General features: G+C 42.4%; 1 protein-coding gene across 1 annotated transcript; it reads left to right on the forward strand.

Annotated features, from left to right (window-relative positions):
• Nucleotides 1-2: 2 nt before the first annotated feature.
• Nucleotides 3-20,833, forward strand: siglec15 (sialic acid binding Ig like lectin 15). The gene is made up of 4 exons (XM_023330823.1): nucleotides 3-71; nucleotides 16,831-17,005; nucleotides 17,685-18,089; nucleotides 19,642-20,833. The coding sequence occupies exons 2-4, from the start codon at nucleotides 16,951-16,953 to the stop codon at nucleotides 20,067-20,069; spliced, it is 888 nt and encodes a 295-aa protein (XP_023186591.1). The 5' UTR covers nucleotides 3-71; nucleotides 16,831-16,950; the 3' UTR covers nucleotides 20,070-20,833.
• Nucleotides 20,834-21,260: the final 427 nt, after the last annotated feature.

Here is a 21,260-nt window from a genome sequence, read left to right on the forward strand (position 1 = left end):
GACCGCTTTTAGCGAAGTTTAACCGCAGGGAGCGGAGCGTCGACGGGAGCGGACCTTCTTCTCCTCCGCAGGTAAGCTAGCGCAGATACACCCGGACACTTCCGGGAGGACTTTCACAATAAAATCCAAGAGCTTCATGTCTTCTGTTTCTGTTATGGGCTAAATATGGCCGGTACAATAACAAGTTATGCTGGATGACAAATCGTCCAAGAAGTTATTCAGATAAATGATAAAATTGTTTTTCAACCATTTTTAACTAACATAGTGGTAATAGCATACCACATTAAATTCTAATGAACATTTAACACTGGAAGACATTTTAAATATCCAAAGTAAATAAAACAACAGAAACAACAAATAAAAGGAATTATGAAGTTTCTGTGAACAAAAGTGTACTTCAAAAAAGGTTTAGTTGAGACCAAAACTGAAGACTTTTATGATCCAGTTTTTGGTAGAAAACTGGATGATAAAAACCTAAAATGGCCGCCGCGCCAGCTTCCTGAAAACAGAGAGGAAGACGAAGAACTGCAGCTCCGCCCACCAAGCTGCGAAGCTTCCAGTGTTTATAAGGCAAAGGTTCGCTGAAGGCAGCGGGACCCGGACAGAAATCCCGATCAGAACATCATCAGACCCAAACGGTCACCGTGTGGAACAGCCGCCATCTTTACCTCTGTGGGCTCGTCAGCAGGCGGTCTGGAACCGTGTTCCTAAAGAATCCCGAGACTAAAAGTAGATCTTAGTGACGTCGTTTCAAAATGTTGGAGAGGGGAGCTTCAGTGATCCTCAGTCTGAAGCAGGAAGTAGACGGACAGGAAGTAGACGGACAGGAAGTAGACGGAGCTCTGCCAGCAGCAGGTTCTGATCTGTGATGCTGAGAGGAAATCCATTAAATTTCATCATCACTCACTTTATTAATTCGGTGTAGATTGTATGAATGGTTGTATTTTTTGTAACGTGTTTTAAAGGTGCAGTTTGTCACAGCTGCTGCCATCTAGTGGTTGAAGGGAAAGGCGTTTCCAATCCCTGCCTTGTTCTAACAGTTTGTCTGAAACCTGTTGATAAAGAAACTCAATTAAGACAAAACTGAATTTTTCAATGTAAAGATTGTTTATCTTTTAATTATCTTAAAATTTGCTTCCAACTTTACTAATTCTTACGTCACTACTGGCTAATTGTTAGCATCAATTTAAAGCAAACTTATTTCCTAAACTTATTTTCTTTTCATTAACTTGAACTAGTTTAGTTTATTACTAAACAACAATTCCCATTAATCATCATGAAAATTAGCTAAAATAAAGTTAATTTTATCAGAAGTCCCGTCATTACAGCAGCCTAAAAATAAAAGCACTGCAGCGCACTGAGAAGAAAAGTAAGACAGAAATTTAATAAAAATCACAGAAACATCAAGAAGCATAAATTCTAATAATCAATTTTCATTAAACGGTTTTAATGTTTAAATCACGTTTCTATTGTTGCTGTGAAGAAAACAGTCGAGGAGCTTTTATTTTGAAAGGAACATCCTGTGTGAGCAGCGTTCAGGCGGTTCGGTGTGTGAGGTTGACAGGTGGGTGTGGCCTTCATCAGGAAACACTGCAGCATCCTCATCATCATCCTCATCATGAAGTCTCAGTCCAAACAGGAACGTCCAGCAGAGACACCGGGGGACCGGACCGGACCGGACCAGACAGTTCTGCTGGGCAACCGGACCGGACGGTGTTGCACATTCAGCATTTTCTAACCAAGCCTAGCTTCAGCAGCTCCAGCAGCTTCAGCTCAGAGGTCACCCAGAGGTCAGGTGATGAAAACATGAAGGAATCCAATCCAGATCCGGCTTCACGGATCCAGGATTTCCAGACATTTTTCTGGAAACATTTCAGTTTTCCAGGAGTTCACTGAACCAACCGGTCCCAACTTTCTGTCCAATCAAACGGCTCAAAGGGCCGTGGGCGGGGCTTCATCCACCGCTATGGAGCTGACCAATCAGAGCGACTTCTGTTACCCGTCAGGATGTGATGAGAAGTCATGTGACCGGCAGTCGCCATGACAACCAGATCCGAGCTGGACTTTGCTTCTCATTTAGACGTGTAAACCAGCAGTGAGACGAGAGCGGCCATCTTGGTTGGTCTGATCGACGTAAACTAAAGGAAACAGGAAGTTTATTGTTCAGCCTCAGAGCTTCTGGAACGGTGCCCCCTGGGTTAGCAGAGCTAGCTAACAACTGGTTGTGTTCATGTGGAATATCAGATATTGATCAGATACTGATCTGTCATACAGCAACAGTCTTCAGTCAGAGGCTGTTTCACATTTGTTGGAACATTGACTGCTACTGGAGATCCTTCCTGCTCGGTTCGCCTGAAGCTGCTGGTGGATCAGCGGGACGGCCGCAGCTTTCTGATTACAGCAGGTTATTGATCCGGACCGGGCCGGGTCCACGCTGCAGCGGATCGATCCAAAGGCTGATCCGGACCTTCTGCCCAAAACGCTCAAAGTTCTGATGAATCATTCAGAGTTCAGCCAGAAACGGATCGACCCGTCAGGGACAGGAACGGACCGGGACCGGCTGAAACCCGGCCGGATTCACCACTCCCATCGTTACACAAAGTAAAACCCGATCTGTTCCAGATATGGAGCAGAACCCGAATCCTGTCTGCAGCCTGAATAGAATAGAATAGAATAGAATAGAATAGAATAGAATAGAATAGAATAGAATAGAATAGAATAGAAGTACTTTATTCATCCCAGCAGGGAAATTATTTTGCAGTTACAGCAGCATAGAGACAAGACACACAACAACCACCACTGAGTAGCAATTATAGACAAGATAAAATAAAATATAAAATGCTGTCAATATAAAAAGCAGCTTAGAGCAGTCCTTGCAAGGATTCAAAATGCAGATACAGTATGTATATGTAAATATATGTACAGCAGTGTGCCACAGTGCTGTACATTGGACAAAATTGATTTGTCCGATTTCGCACAAATTGGACAAATCAGTCCAATTTGTGTGAAATTGGACTGATTAGTGCAGAACAATGATTTAGCTTTTATTGTTCAGTGAGATGGCATGTGGCAGGAAGGATTTCCTGTATCTGTCCCTACGACAGCGGAGCTGGAGCAGCCTATGTGAGAAGGTGCTCCGCTGTCTGTCCACTATGTGGTGGAGAGGCTGCTGTTTATTGTCCATCATAGACAGAACCTTCTTCAGTGTCCTCCTCTCCACCACAGTTTCCAGGGACTCCAGCCTTAGTCCCAGTACAGAGCCAGCTTTCCTGATGATTTTGTCCAGTCTATTAGAGTCGCTGGCTCTGATGCTGCTTCCCCAACACACAGCAGCAAAGAAGATGGCGCCGGCAACAACACTGTGATAAAAGGTCTCCAACATCTTGCTGCACACATTGAAGGATCTCAGCTTCCTTAAAAAATAGAGTCTGCTCATCCCCTTCCTGCACACAGCGTCAGTGTTAGATGCCCAGTCCAGTCTGTTGCCGATTACAACTCCCAGGTATTTGTAATCCTCCACCTCCTCCACCACTTCCCCTTTGAGCCGCCATGTCGCGTTTATCTGACTTCTAAATGCGTCACAAATCAGCGGCTGGAGAAACCGGTGCCGAATCTGGACATAAAGGATGATGATGATGATGATGATGATGATGATGATGATGATGATGATGATGATGATGATGATGATGATGATGGAAGCAGCTGGAGTCGGTAGCCACATTAAACAGGACTGAGCAAATTAGACTATGGATCAAAGTGGAACGGAGTCGAGTCGCCTTAACCTAGGTTAAGTTTTCTAGTTTAATCTATAGGTGCAGCTGGATTTTTGCCCAACAGCAGCTGCTTTTTTTTTTTTACTGCATCTGTCAGCAGATACCAAAAACACACACAACACACACAACATACACAACACACACCCTCCTTTTGAAGAGTTACACCAGTTTTTACTCTGCTGTTTTCACCAAATCTGGTGAAAACAGCAGAGGGAGCGACGTTCATCATCATCATCACCGTTGTCGTCGCCGCCGCCGCCGCCACCACCATCATCATCATCATCATCATCATCATCATCATCATCATCATCATCATCATCATCATCATCATCATCATCATCATCATCATCATCATCATCATCATCATCATCATCATCATCATCATCATCATCATCATCATCACAGCCTCGTCTCCTCTGCAGTTTCACAGAACCATCTTTTTTCTGTCTGCGGTGTGAAACTGCCACCTGGTCAGACTTCCTGCCGGGTTAGCTAAGGCGGCTAATGTTGTGTCAGTGTTTCCAGTAAGTCGGGGCAGCAAGGCTGTGAGGTGGGCAAGGTGTGAAACGCAGCCGGAGCTGCAGCTCTGACCTTCAGACGGAAGGAAACACTCAGACACTCTGCAGCGCAAAAATGGAGCTAAGCTGAAAAAAACAACCCAAAAAACGCTCCAGATCTGAACAGGAAGGTTTTATTTCATGGTTTTAATTCTGGTGCAGGTTTCTGACAGCTTTTTTTGTTGCTATGGAGACGCGATGCTTCACACGTGTAACCACATCCTGGAGATGCAGCGTCGGTGGAAACACAGCAGCATTAAATTCACACCTTCACAGCAGCAGGAAGAAGGCAGCTGTCCGAGTTCAGCAGAGAGACGCCTGGTCACACGGTCACATGATCACACGGTCACATGGTCACACAGTCACATGATCACATGGTCACATGATCACATGGTCACATGATCACATGGTCACATGGTCACACGATCACATGGTCACATGATCACACGGTCACATGATCACACAGTCACACGATCACATGGTCACACGGTCACATGATCACATGGTCACATGATCACATGGTCACATGATCACACGGTCACATGATCACATGGTCACACGGTCACATGATCACATGGTCACACGATCACATGGTCACATGATCATATGGTCACAAGGTCACATGATCATATGGTCACACGGTCACATGATCACACGGTCACATGATCACATGGTCACACAGTCACACAATCACACGGTCACATGATCACACGGTCACATGATCATATGGTCACATGATCATATGGTCACACGGTCACATGGTCACACGGTCACATGATCATATGGTCACACGGTCACATGATCACACGGTCACATGATCACACGGTCATATGGTCACACAGTCACATGATCATATGGTCACACGGTCACATGATCACACGGTCATATGGTCACACGGTCACATGATCATATGGTCACATGATCATATGGTCACATGATCACACGGTCACATGATCATATGGTCACATGATCATATCGTCATATGGTCACACGGTCACATGATCACATGGTCACATGATCACACGGTCACATGGTCACACGGTCACATGATCACATGGTCACACGATCACATGGTCACATGATCACACGGTCACATGATCACACAGTCACACGATCACATGGTCACACAGTCACACAATCACATGGTCACACGGTCACATGATCACACGGTCACATGATCATATGGTCACAAGGTCACATGATCATATGGTCACATGATCACACGGTCACATGATCACACGGTCATATGGTCACACGGTCACATGATCATATGGTCACACGGTCACATGATCATATGGTCACATGATCATATGGTCACATAGTCACACGGTCACATGATCATATGGTCACATGATCATATCGTCATATGGTCACACGGTCACATGATCATATGGTCACATGATCATATCGTCATATGGTCACACGGTCACATGATCATATGATCACACGGTCACATGATCATATGGTCACAAGGTCACATGATCATATGGTCACACGGTCACATGATCACACGGTCACATGATCACACGGTCATATGGTCACACGGTCACATGATCATATGGTCACATGATCATATGGTCACATATGATCATGTGTGATCACACGGTCACATGATCACATGATCACACGGTCACATGGTCACACGGTCACATGATCATATGGTCACATGATCATATCGTCATATGGTCACACGGTCACATGATCATATGGTCACATGATCATATCGTCATATGGTCACACGGTCACATGATCATATGGTCACAAGGTCACATGATCATATGGTCACACGGTCACATGATCATATGGTCACATGATCATATGGTCACATGGTCACATGATCATATGGTCACATGATCATATGGTCACACGGTCACATGATCATATGGTCACACGGTCACATGATCATATGGTCACACGGTCACATGATCATATGGTCACACGGTCACACGATCACATGGTCACACGGTCACATGATCACACGGTCACATGGTCATATGGTCACACGGTCACATGATCATATGGTCACACGGTCATATGATCATATGGTCACACGGTCACACGGTCACATGATCACACGGTCATATGGTCACACGGTCACATGATCATATGGTCATATGGTCACACGGTCACATGATCACACGGTCACATGATCATATGGTCACACGGTCACATGATCATATGGTCACACGGTCACATGATCATATGGTCACACGGTCACATGATCATATGGTCACACGGTCACATGATCATACGGTCACACAGTCACATGATCATATGGTCACACGGTCACATGATCACATGGTCATATGGTCACACGGTCACATGATCACATGATCACACGGTCACATGATCATATTGTCACACGGTCACATAGTCACATGATCACACGGTCACATGATCATATTGTCACACGGTCACATGGTCACATGATCATATGGTCACACGGTCACATGATCTCACGGTCACATGATCATATGGTCACATGATCACACGGTCACATGATCACACGGTCACATGATCACACGGTCACATGGTCACACGGTCACATGATCATATGGTCACATGATCACACGGTCACATGATCACATGGTCACATGATCACACGGTCACATGATCACACGGTCACATGGTCACACGGTCACATGGTCATATGGTCACACGGTCACATGATCACATGATCACACGGTCACATGATCACATGATCACACGGTCACATGATCATATTGTCACACGGTCACATAGTCACATGATCACACGGTCACATGATCATATGGTCACATGGTAACACGGTCACATGATCATATGGTCACACGGTCACATGATCTCACGGTCACATGATCATATGGTCACATGATCACACGGTCACATGATCACACGGTCACATGATCACACGGTCACATGGTCACACGGTCACATGATCATATGATCACACGGTCACATGATCACACGGTCATATGGTCACACGGTCACATGATCACATGATCACACGGTCACATGGTCACACGGTCACATGGTCATATGGTCACACGGTCACATGATCACATGATCACACGGTCACATGATCATATTGTCACACGGTCACATGGTCACATGATCACACGGTCACATGATCATATTGTCACACGGTCACATGGTCATATGGTCACATGATCACACGGTCACATGATCATATTGTCACACGGTCACATGATCATATGGTCACACGGTCACATGATCATATTGTCACACGGTCACATGATCATATTGTCACATGATCACACGGTCACATGATCACACGGTCACATGATCACACGGTCACATGGTCACACGGTCACATGGTCATATGGTCACACGGTCACATGATCACATGATCACACGGTCACATGGTCACACGGTCACATGGTCATATGGTCACACGGTCACATGATCACATGATCACACGGTCACATGATCATATTGTCACACGGTCACATGGTCACATGATCACACGGTCACATGATCATATTGTCACACGGTCACATGGTCATATGGTCACATGATCACACGGTCACATGATCATATTGTCACACGGTCACATGATCATATGGTCACACGGTCACATGATCATATTGTCACACGGTCACATGATCATATGGTCACATGGTCATATGGTCACACGGTCACATGATCATATGGTCACATGGTCACACGGTCACATGGTCATATGGTCACACGGTCACATGATCATATTGTCACACGGTCACATGATCATATGGTCACATGGTCATATGGTCACACGGTCACATGATCATATGGTCACACGGTCACATGATCATATGGTCACACGGTCACATGATCATATGGTCACATGGTCATATGGTCACACGGTCACATGATCATATGGTCACATGATCACACGGTCACATGATCACACGGTCACATGGTCACATGGTCATATGGTCACACGGTCACATGATCATATGGTCACATGATCACACGGTCACATGATCACACGGTCACACGGTCACATGGTCATATGGTCACACGGTCACATGATCATATTGTCACACGGTCACATGATCATATGGTCACATGGTAACACGGTCACATGATCATATGGTCACACGGTCACATGATCACACGGTCACATGGTCACATGGTCACACGGTCACATGATCATATGGTCACATGATCACACGGTCACATGATCACACGGTCACATGATCACACGGTCACATGGTCACACGGTCACATGGTCATATGGTCACACGGTCACATGGTCATATGGTCACACGGTCACATGATCACATGATCACACGGTCACATGGTCACACGGTCACATGGTCATATGGTCACACGGTCACATGATCACACGGTCACATGGTCACACGGTCACATGGTCATATGGTCACACGGTCACATGATCACATGATCACACGGTCACATGATCATATTGTCACACGGTCACATGGTCACATGATCACACGGTCACATGATCATATTGTCACACGGTCACATGGTCATATGGTCACATGATCACATGATCACACGGTCACATGATCATATGGTCACACGGTCACATGATCATATTGTCACACGGTCACATGATCACACGGTCACATGGTCACATGATCACATGGTCATATGGTCACATTTGTCATAAGCTTCTACCAGCTGTGACGATCCCCTCCTATCCAGTAGGTGTCTCTAGTCCATTATTTTTTTCTTTGTTCTTTTCAGGAAACGGGGGAATGGCCTGTTAATTGAACGCACCAGGTGGCTGATAAATACTGACGTCCTGTTAGTCACTGGGTCTGCTTGGTTGGCCTCCGGACCAGACCGGGACAAGCAGCATTGGTCCACATCTCTATCGGACTGGCTGAGCAGTTCACCCAGCGCATATTTGGATAAAAATTAATTGTTGTGTCTGTGGATCCGCTCGTCTGTCTCCCATTTTTGTCATCGCCTATGAGTGGGGCGTGACACAGCAAACGGCTGCTGTAGCCACTCTGGCCACCAGGTGGCAGCAGCTGTGGCACAGAGCACCTTTAAAGCCCAGTTCGTCTTTTCTCCAGTAATAAACTGTAATTAAACCTCCAGCAGCTTCACCACACAAATGAAAAGATTAAAACATTTATTTAACAGCAATAAACCCATTAAAGTTAAATAAAACTGAATTTATGTTGGTTGGAAATCATAATATTCCAGTTAATACAATGATGAAATTAGAAAGAAATTATTAAAATAAGTTTATTGGATCATAAAATCTGCTGGAAACCAAATGAATCAAGTTGAATGAAAAACTGGAAACATGTTGCATCATCACTGAACAGGTAAAACCAGCATGTTCACTTCAAAATAAACCAGAATGGAACCTGATTTCATTTCATTTAATTGGACTGGGTTTATGGGATGGTGTGAGCGAGGAGCAACGGCACAAACAAAACATTTTACAGATTATTTCATGTTATGTAATAATCCAGGTTAGATGGTTGAGTTTTGTTATCAGATTATATAATCTGACTTAAATAAAATATGTAAAATTTTGTAGTTATTATTGTCTGCGACAGACTGGCGACCCCTCCAGGTCTGGAGCCGCAGCAGCTCCTCCCTCCGATGGAGTTATTGTTGTTATATCAACCAGGAAGTGATGAAAAGTTTCCCTTTTCTGTTTAACTGAAGCGACACTCTGGCGCCCCCTCTTGGCTGAGAAGGGGAAGGCAGCTGTTTACAGAAACCTTTAGATAAAAACTGGAAAAATTTTAAACATCAAATGAAAACATCACGAATAGCTTCAAAGATAAAGAGAAAAACAGATGAATAATTTATGTATTAAGCAGCTTTAACACCATAATATGATTATTTTAGTCATTTTAATCTTTAAAATATCAGAGTTTAGACAGAACTTCACATTTTGGTAATTATGAGATAAAATTTCTAAAAATTAATTCAGACGTTCAGAAGAGTTTCTCAATCTTTGAGTCGATTTTTAATGAAATACAATTTTACTCCTGATTTAATGAAACGACTAAAAAACATTCTGACAGGACACAACGCACTGTAAAACATTACCACACACTGTAAAACATTACCACACACTGTAAAATATCACAACGCACTGTAAAACATTACCACACACTGTAAAACATCACAACGCACTGTAAAACATTACCACACACTGTAAAACATTACCACACACTGTAAAACATTACCACACACCAAGGGCGTAGGTTTGGTCTAAGCTTTGGTGGGACCTTACAACTTACTGACCAGCCCCCCCCCCCCCCCCCCCCCCCCCCCCTCACCGACCATTTTTGACCAGTGGGGGGGGCACCACCTTGGCTTAATAACCCCTCCCCCCCAACCATAACCATAACTTGATCATACATCTTGTGTAAACTCAGCAGATCAGTTCAAGAACACTTTACTTTTTCCTTTTCAAAATTCAGCAGCGTAACCTGGTTTGTATTCACACTAGTTTAACTTAATTTAAGACTAACACTTCAAATGCCATATTTACTGAGATAATTTCACAGTATAACTAACACCTGGAGCCCTGAAGCTGCAGCCACCTCTCCATCGTTCTGCTCTGCTGTCTGAGCATCCTATGTGAAAAAGTATTACATAATTAACAGACCTATTCTACCTCACATTCAGTGCTGACCTTACTGAACACCGGACTTTACAACAAATGCGTTGCGTGATAGATATCTAACTTATGGGTCCCCTCACTGTACTTACAGCCGAGGTAGCGAAATAACTTCTAATGTCTGTCATCCTTTTTTCTTTTTTGGTGGCGACATGGAGACTCATAATAAAAGTCAAACTCAGAAGGAGACCCGTTCACTGTCAGCACCGTGGACCAAGCTTCCGTTCCGCGTGTGGCCAGCTGGCCGCCGCCTGGTGCAGCCAATCAAAGAACGAAGATCCACGTCCTGTGAGCCAATAGCGGGTCGTCATAGTTCATAACAGCGAATTTTAAAATGAATGCTACCACTGTGTAGTATATTGAAATATTAAACTAATCAATGTAGATTTTCGTTTATTTATTTTGTTTTTGTTAAAAAATACTGTTAAGGAAAATGATTATTTAATGCTAAAAATACACTTAATCTTCCAACATGTGTTAATCACTCGTATTTGAAAAAACAGGCTTTGTGTGACCCTTCGAGAGAGGCCCGAGGAGACAAGCAGACGCCTTCCACTGTCTGTTTAAGAGCATACAAAAGCTATAAAATTAGCATCTCCATGGAAACGGCAGTTGGAATGTGGGAGGAAGAAACTCCTGGGGAGTCGGCGAGATTTATAGCAGGACTTTGGTGCGGGGGATATTCGGGCCTGGTACAGGATTAGGGGGTTTCTCTGAGTGGTCGAACAACAGAACGCCTTTTTTGCATATATAAAATAGGGAAACACCTCTTTCATTTAAAAGTACAGGTCAGCAAGCGAACAGAGAGTTTTTTCCATCTTTTCTCCACGTGGGCGCCTTTGTCTGTCTTATGTGTTTCGTGTGTGTCTGTTTCCCCTTGTGTGTGTTTTTTATTTTTATGAGAAAATGCATATCTCTGTTCCTCTGCAGCTTTGTTGTCGATTGCTTTGTATGAGATTAAACTCTGTGATCTGTGACGTCAACACGCTTTGTTGTTGTTTCGTTTTAGCAGCACGCGGTCGCTGCACGTTGCCCACGGAGAACGTCACTCGCCAGGGACTCGGAGAGAAAAGAGGAAAGAGCCAAAACTTTTTGTCCACAGCTAGCATTAAATTGATCCTCTTTTTAACAATACATATGTTTTTTTTAATTAATATGGCAAAAATTGGTCGGGACTATTTTATATCCCTTGAATATTGGTCGTGACATGTCACGGCCGTCCATACCCAAACCTACGCCCATGTCACACACTGTAAAACATCACAACGCACTGTAAAACATTCCCACACACTGTAAAACATTACACTGTTAGCCTTTGCTGTATTTTTTACAGTTAAATACCACAAAATGCCCAGTAAAACTACCATAAGACATCTTTACAAGTAGTTACTGTAGTTTGCATTGCATTATGGGTATAGTACATAGTATTACAGTAACTTACTGCAAACTGTTTTGAATTTGCAGTAATTTACTGTTTACACATTACAGTAGTGGTTCTGTACTTATAATATACAGTAAGAATTATATTTGATTTCCAACCGTCATCATAGCTGCTTCATCGTGGTTTCCTGTTTCTGTATTTTTACTCCTTTAGTGGTTAACATATTTTTAAGGCAGAAAGAGAGCATGTACTTTTGTTTTTTTCACATCCTAGCTAACATTAATATGCAGTTTATCTAGCTACGTCATCAAGCGTGGCTTCGCTTCCAACTGTTTTCTGATGACGTTTGTTTTAAACTCCGAAGCTTTTTCTCTCCAAGTGCAGCTCTGTCTCCGTGCTGTGGGCTCACACTGCTTCAGCTCTTCAAGACAGGTAAGAAAACACTTCTTAGAAAACTGTTTGAAGCCAAAACCTAGTCTGGAAATGTACATTTTAGATGGAGTTAACGTAGCTTATAGCATCATGCTATAATGCTATAACTTAGCATTATAGCATGAGCTGGTTTGTGCTGGTTAGCCTGGTAAAATAACGTTACCTTTACGTTACTAACTCTGGTGTTTTATATAACTGGCATATTGCAACGTTATAAGTTACGTGTCTGTAAATGAGGTGAAAGAAAGGAAAATATGATGTTGTTATTTTTTGAGCTGGTTCGGAATTAACGTTAGCTAAGGTGCTAATTTTACCGTTGAAGGTTTTAGCTTGACTTTTGCCGCTTCATCTTCCTCGGGCGGCTTTAGGTTGAGATGAGCTCAGTGCTGAGCGTCTGTTAGCATTGTTGCTACATCCTTTGTATTTATATAACCTTAACTGATAATTGATCCCCCCTTTTCTTTATTTTACATGTAATGACTGTTCATTTGTTTAAACCATGATCTTGCAAATGTTAAAAGTGCAGATTAGCTACGTAGGTCAGCAAGGATGAATTTCTAACTTTGTTCTTGTTTTTCTTTTCTTCAGATGACCTTTTTGTTTTAACTCCCAAGCTTTTTCCCTCCAAGTGGTTCTGCAGTTCTGTCCTGCTGACTGCTAACATAGCTTCATCTCTTCAAAAGACAAGACAACAGGTAAAAAGCTCTTCAAACATATTTGAATCCACAAAATAGTCTGGAAATGTAGAGGAGCAGCTAACCTAATCTATAACTTTGAGCTTGCTACAGCTGGTTAGCCTGCTAAAGTACCATTACATCTCCAACATAGTGTATAAGAGTCTGTAAATGAGGACAAAGGTGAAAAACATTAAAGTGGTTTCTGTTATTTTTTGAGTTGGTTCAGCCACAGTGGCAGGTGGACAAAAAAGTTAATTTCCAACCCTGGTTACATATAAGGACTGTTCACATGTTTAAACCATGCTCCTGTAAATTTAAAGTTAAGTCAGTACTAACAGGTGCAACTAGTACAGGTGTAAATTCTGCAGCATTTGTACTTCAGAATTTACAGAATTTTGTAGTCATGTGAAGAAACATCAACACACAGCTAATTATCGTTTTGCATGTGGAAGAGAGCAATGTCCTGCTTCCTTCAGAACATTTTCTGCATTCAGGTCCCACATGCACAGGAGTCACCGCCATAGCAGAAGTCAGACTGAACACTTGTGGAATGTAATGCTTTAAAAAATGCATTTAGCCCCACAAACTGTCATTCACATCCGCTGTTTCAGAGTGGTAGCAGGATGTAGGGGTAAAATCTAGTCTAGTCTCCGGGATGAGGTTCTCAAAAACCTGTTGTAATCTGGGTGAACTGGCCCTTTAAATATAAATTACTACCAGTAATTCATATTTAAGAGAGTTTTCCTTTTATGTTTTAAAGGTATCTTCCACCAAGATGTCTGTTGAAATGGAAATGACCTTACCCACTACACCAAGGGTAATCATGCTTGGTAAGAGGAATATTTTCTATCACTATAATTTTTTCGTAGCAATGTATGTAATTGTTATGGTAGTCTGTACTTTTACTCACTAGCGTTAGCCTGACAAGGGTTTGTCTATTTTAGGAAATAGCTCGATGTCTGCAACCCGGTGGATGGTCAGTATGGAGGAGAAGGTATTTTTCCAGCCTGAGCAACTACATGACTTTGCCAGCGTCCTTGCTGTCGTTTTTGGGTCATATTCTGTCTTCAATCTGGAGTATCAGGAGTCGGCATCCACCACGCTGGAGATGATACAATGACAAGTACTCTACACCAAGCCATTTATGAATTAAATTTAATGACAGTTTGACTGATGATGAAGAACCATAGCTGATTGCTGTATTGTATGTCTTCATTAAAAAATACAATTAATATATTTTATTTCTGTTAAAAGATTCTTTGTGAGGATCAATCCAGATGTTGGTACCAAATGCACAGCCAAAGTCGGTACAAGCCTCAAGACGGGAAGTCTTGTCAAGAGGAAAGTAGTCAGTGTCAACTCCCAGATCACCACCTTCTTCCAACGACTTGCTGAATTTGAATGGAGGACTTCCAACTAGGTAAGTATTTTACCAAATGTAAATGTTTATTATTTTGTTGTCTTTTCCTCCTATCTTGCATGCTCTGACTTTACTTTAGCCTTTTTAATCTGATTTTAATGATTATCTATAAATGGCATGTGATTCCTACACAATAGCCCTTTAGAGTAGCCTGCATCTTTTCTGTGTCCGTGGTAAAAAGTGGATGTCGCTGCATCTCTTAATAAATCACAGAAATGTATATGTGTGTAGTCGTTTAAGTGTGGTGTATTTTTATACTATGCAGTTTTCAGTTTATTAGGCACACCTTTGCAGTAATCCGTCAGCACCAACAAAATGACTAAAAAGATTGTTGTACTTCATCGTCCCCTTGGGGACATTTGTAGGACGCAATCTTTTGAATTACTGAAGACTGACTGACTGCTTTTGCCATAAACAATCCAAAAACCTGAAGTGAAGCCAGTCCTGCTCATTCTTTATGCAGCTTCTATTATCACTTCAGTCCAATTGATTTTTTTTAAACAAATGATCAACTTAATGCTGCTTTATGACAAAGATTTTATGCATGTGAACATTGTCACTTCAGCTAAATTTGTCAACTTCCTGTCGATTTGAAAACGTAGATAACTTCCTGACCATCTCATGACCTCCCACATTGTCTGTCTTATTCTTTACAGTTCAGCTTCCACAAGATGGATCCCACTGATTTTGTTTGACGAATGGAATAAAAGTTCTTCTGATGTAGGAAATGTGTTCTATGGTTTTGTTGTTTTACAGCACATTATATTGTATTGTGACATTGTTTTTTATGACATTGCGAATATGTAAATGGATTTTATTTCTACAAATCTGCTGAAAATAAATACCTGTTATTCACAGTACTTGGACTAAAATTTCTTTTATGAAATTTTTCAGTTTATGGTAAAATATTCTTATGTTAAAGAAATGTAAACTTTAATTTACAGTAAAACTCTGACATTATGCTGTGAAACAAGTTTACAGTAGACCAGCTTTACTATAAAATACAATTACTGTATTATACTAAAAACTACATTTACAGTAATGCAGTTATAACTGTAAAGCACACTCAGTAAAAATTAACTGTGAAATATCATAACAGTAAAGGTACTGTAGAATGGTAATTACAGTAACTTAGTGTAAAACACACTGTAAAACATTACCACACTGTAAAACATTACCACACTGTAAAACATTACAACACACTGTAAAACATTACCACACACTGTAAAACATTACAACACACTGTAAAACATTACCACACACTGTAAAACATTACAACACACTGTAAAACATCACAACGCACTGTAAAACATTACCACACTGTAAAACATTACCACACTGTAAAACATTACCACACACTGTAAAACATTACCACACACTGTAAAACATCACAACGCACTGTAAAACATTACCACACTGTAAAACATTACCACACACTGTAAAATATCACAACGCACTGTAAAACATTACCACACATTGTAAAACATTACCACACACTGTAAAACATTACCACACACTGTAAAACATTACAACACACTGTAAAATATCACAACGCACTGTAAAACATTACCACACACTGTAAAACATTACCACACACTGTAAAACATTACCACACACTGTAAAACATCACAACGCACTGTAAAACATTACCACACTGTAAAACATTACCACACCCTGTAAAATATCACAACGCACTGTAAAACATTACCACACACTGTAAAACATTACCACACACTGTAAAATATCACAACGCACTGTAAAACATTACCACACCCTGTAAAATATCACAACGCACTGTAAAACATTACAACACACTGTAAAACATTACCACACACTGTAAAACATAACACGCTGTTAAACGGCGCCCCCTAGCGGCTGCCTGTGGCGTTTTATTGTTCTACTTTTAGAGAACTGAAAATAAATCTGTTGGAAGTTTGGATCAGAACCGGCTGAGTTTTTCCAACCAGCTGATGATTAACGCAGCAGGAATAGCTGAAGTGTCCAGAAAGGGACGGAAACACGCGGACCCGTCTGGGAGGTTCTGAGTCACCGGACCGGACCGAACCAGTCGGCTTCTGGGTTCGCCGCTGCTCTGCTCTCCTCATGGACGCTCCGTGGGTCGGACGCTTTCTGGTTCTGCTGCTGGCGGCCGCCGCAGGTGAGAAAGTTTCTGGTTCTGTTAAATCAGGATGACGAGCTTCCTGCTGATCTACACTGTAAAAACCCAACTGCAGCACTTTGGTTGATTTAGTCTGTCATGGAGGGAAAACATCTGGTGTTATTTATAAATGTCAGAGTTCCAAACTAAATGTTTCATTTGAAAGCTAAAAAATTAGTTTGTATCTAAATATTTAAATCTGAGTTAAACATTTATTTTGCTAACTAAACATTTAGTGAAAAACTAAGAATGTATTTTCCTATTTAATTTCCAAACCAAATATGCAGTTAGCTAAATATCTAAGTTAGTAGTTAGGTTGCTAGCTAAATGTTTAGCTAAATTAACATTTTAGTTAGAGATTTAGTTTTTGTTTGCAGCTAACAGACCAGGAGCCTCATGTCTAAAGCGCCGTTTGAATAAAAGATGTGCGGCGATTATTTTATGCTCAAGTCGGCAGGTATAAAAATGAATTTTGCCTAAATATGTGAACAATATCAAACCACAGAGATAAATCCACTGAAATCTGACGACATTCAGTTATTAAGACCAAGAATCAGCAAATCCGATGATTTTATGATTTTATTGTTTAAACGATGATCAACGCTGTTTGGGGTCATAGTTGCTGTTTTTATTTAATGTCTCATATTTTATTGGAGCCTCATCTTGACTCTGTGTGAAGGTTTCTCCGCTGCAGCTGGCGGCTCCGGGGACGACGGCTGGTCCATGGAGGTCCAGGCGGAGGTCCGGGGGATGGACGGCTACCCGGTGGTGCTGCCCTGCACCTTCAGCCACCCGCAGCATTCCCAGCATTCCTTGCTGCAGGTGATGTGGCGGCTGGGCCACGGGTCGGCCGCCGCCGTCCTGTACCGCTGCACCAGCCGGCCCGGCGCCGCGGCCTGCGAACCCGACCCGCAGCAGGACCAGCGGTACCGCCTGGAAGGCAACCCGAGGGAGCACGACCTGTCGCTGCGCATCAACGGCGCCACCCTGCAGGACAACGGCCGGTACTACTGCAGAGTGGAGGTTCAGGGGCGAGAACACGTCAGCTTTGAGAATAAAATGGGGACCAGGCTGCGAGTGGAAGGTAGGAGACGAAACGTTACGGTCAGGGCCGGCCCAAGGCATGAGCAAACTAAGCAGCCGCTTAGGGCCCCATGCAGGGCCACTACGGGGCCCTCAGAGGAGCTGATTTATTTATTTATAATAATAATTTCTATGTCATTATAATATCAAAAACACACCGTTTCAATATGAAGTGATTTATTTTTACAATAATATATATTTGATAATCTATGTAGAAATTATTATTTTATGGATAAAAAGTTCAATGAATAAATTCTCTTGGGCCCCCTGGTGGCCGCGGTAGGTACCGCACGCTTCGCCGGTACCGAGCTGCCGAGCAGAACATCCAAAGGTCCAAAGCTCCGGTCAGAAGTTAAGTTAGTAAAACTACAGTATGTCTCAGAAAAGGACTGATCCTTCAGGGAGGGAGAAAAGAAAGAGGAAGAATAGAAAAAGCCAAGATAAAGGTTTTAATGAGTCTTGCTAATGTAATGTAAAGATTAGTAAAGCTGCTAACAGAACATTAGCTTGATAGCGACCTGGACCGGTCCAGTTCAGCAGTAAACATTTATGCTAGAGTTTAAACTTTAAATGAGTTGATTCTCATGGTGGCTCTGGATATTTCTGAACTATTTTGGCTTCAAACCGTCTTTAATAAGAATAATTAAAACTTGTCAATGTTTGACATTGTTAGCTAAATGTTTTTCCGTCAGGCTACAAGCTGCTACATGATGAGCTGCTCTATGTTGTTTGCTGCTGAGCAAAATCATTTAGTGGCTAAAACATTATTTTTACATCAACTTCTAAGTTATGAGAAACTTCTGTTAAAATCATTTGAAGGCTCAGAATCAGTCCGGTACCGGTACCGGTCCACTTTCTCGGGGGAGAAAGACTCACCTGGTATAAATTACAGTTTAGCTGTTGGAGTAACGCTTAAGAGAAATGAATTTAATCAAAGAATGTCATGAATATGTGTGTAGAGCTGCACCGATTGCAGTTTTCTGGCCGATCCCTGGTTACCGATCTTTAAAAGCCTGACTTGCTGATTTAGATTTTGGCTGATATGAATTTTTTTTTTGTCTGAAATGTAGCAAGAAAGTCACTGAGTTGGTAACAATGGGGTGAATATTGTTAGCTGTAAACGTTCAGACCTGGTGGGCCGGTCTGTCAGTCAAACGTCTCACTGCAGAGCAGAGGAGGACAGAGATGATTTTTAAACCTTTGCTGATGAAGATCAGATCAGCTTTAAGACAAAACCAGACAATAAAGCTTCTGGAGGTTTTTTCTCAACTAAACATTTTTATGGAGGATGATTTTGTTTACAGAATCTTATAATTTGTTTTTATTTTTGTTTTGTTTGTTTAGAATTTGTCTTCCAGTTTTAAATGTTCATCAGAATTTATTAATATAATATTTATAATTATTTTATGTTTATTGCAAGAACTTCTTTATCGTCCAGTATCATTAGTTATGGTTTTACGGCCTGGCAGCATCATGCTGTGGGTGTGGCAGCCATCTTTCCTCTGGTTGTTGGGGTCAAAGGTCAGACTAACCCTTACTGTCTGTCCCTGCAGCTCCTCCAAAGATCCTGGCCGTGTCGGTGGAGGGCGGTGGTCCGGCCGGGTTTACCGCCGTGTGCCAGGTCCAGGGCTCACCGCTGCCGGACATCCAGTGGCTCGGCCCGGACAACCTGCTGGAGGGCTCCTCGCCGGCGCCGCCGCTGGTTCTGGGCTCAACGGGCCGGTACCGAACCGTCAGCCAGCTGAGGGACGTCCAGCCGGGTCAGCGCTACATCTGCAGCGCCTCCAACCCGCTGGGCCGGGAGCAGGCCGCCCTGTTCGTCCTGCGGCCCCGCCCGCCGCCGCCGGCAGCCGGGCCGCCGCCGCCACTGCTGCTGCTGCTGGCGGCGACTCTGGGCACCAAGCTGGTTCTGCTGGTGGGCGTCGGGGCGTGGATGGTGCAGGGAGGGGCTCTGTGGGGCGTCGGCTGCTGGAGGAAGTGACCTCACACTTCCTGATCAGACCGCTTGTTGTTCTCATTACTGATCTGATCTGATTTAAAGGGCCAGCAGCATCTAAATTCTTTATTCACCGTTCCATCATGGTTTTCCCTGCAGGCTCACTTTGATTCTTTCATAAATCCTTTAATCTCCATGGCAACCTCTCAGCTGCTGGACTTAGCCCCGCCTCCGAGGAGCAGCTCCTTCAGACTAGCCAGCAGCAATTAGCAAACAGCTGCTGAGCTCATGATAGCAGCTACTGCTGGTGAAAACGTCGTTAAACAGAGGAGCCATGTTGACTTCCTGGAGGCGGAGCTTCAGAAAGAGCAGAAGTTTTTTAAAGAGACAGACGCCCAAATTCAAGGTGATAAATCAGGAATCTGATACATGCAGTATTTTCATAGTTAGTAGATTATGTATAAAATGGACCTGTGTGTCCGGAAAACACAACGTTTCCACTCATGACCCCAAACAGATTTGACCTTTGACCCCGTTTGCTAACCCCAGACATTGCTACAAAATATATAAAGAAACATGAACTTTTGGAATGTTATTGTATTATTCAGTAATTTTTACATTATTACATTCAGTTAGCATTAATGCTAATCTCAAAGCTTCTGGTTTTAAATAGCCAGGAGTTCAGAAAATGATATCAGATGAGTTATTATGACTTTATTACCAGATGATACATTATTTCACTCCAATCCTCTCCTTTGATTATAAGAAAATATGTAATATTTAATATTAAATGTTATTTTATTCCCACAGTTCTTCTGGTTTTTGTTTTTGTCAGAAGCTTTTCTGTTTCTTGCTAGCTGCTAGCTTCAGGAGCAAAGCAAATAACATTTAAATTATTTGAGCTTAGATTTGTTCAAAACACATAAACATGATTGAATAACAGAAAAATTAGGATGAAAATTTTAACATTAAATGATTTATAAGATTTGTTTTGTTTTTTTTGTTTTGCTTTTTTTCCTCATCTTCTCTGTAATTTTCTGAGGCCGCCACTGCGCCCCCTGGCGGCCTCCCAGGGTCCACACCCCACACTTTGAGCATCAGTGCGTTGATCTACTGAAATCTGCAGCTTCCTGTGTAATAAAGAAACAAAACAATCTCTTGTTTCTTGTTCAAAATTCTAATTATTTTCTTCTTTTTTTATCAGATTTTGTTGAAAGAAAGAAAATAAAAAGTTTA

Source organism: Xiphophorus maculatus, chromosome 3 (genome assembly GCF_002775205.1).
Source record: "Xiphophorus maculatus strain JP 163 A chromosome 3, X_maculatus-5.0-male, whole genome shotgun sequence".
NCBI classification, from domain to species: domain Eukaryota; kingdom Metazoa; phylum Chordata; class Actinopteri; order Cyprinodontiformes; family Poeciliidae; genus Xiphophorus; species Xiphophorus maculatus.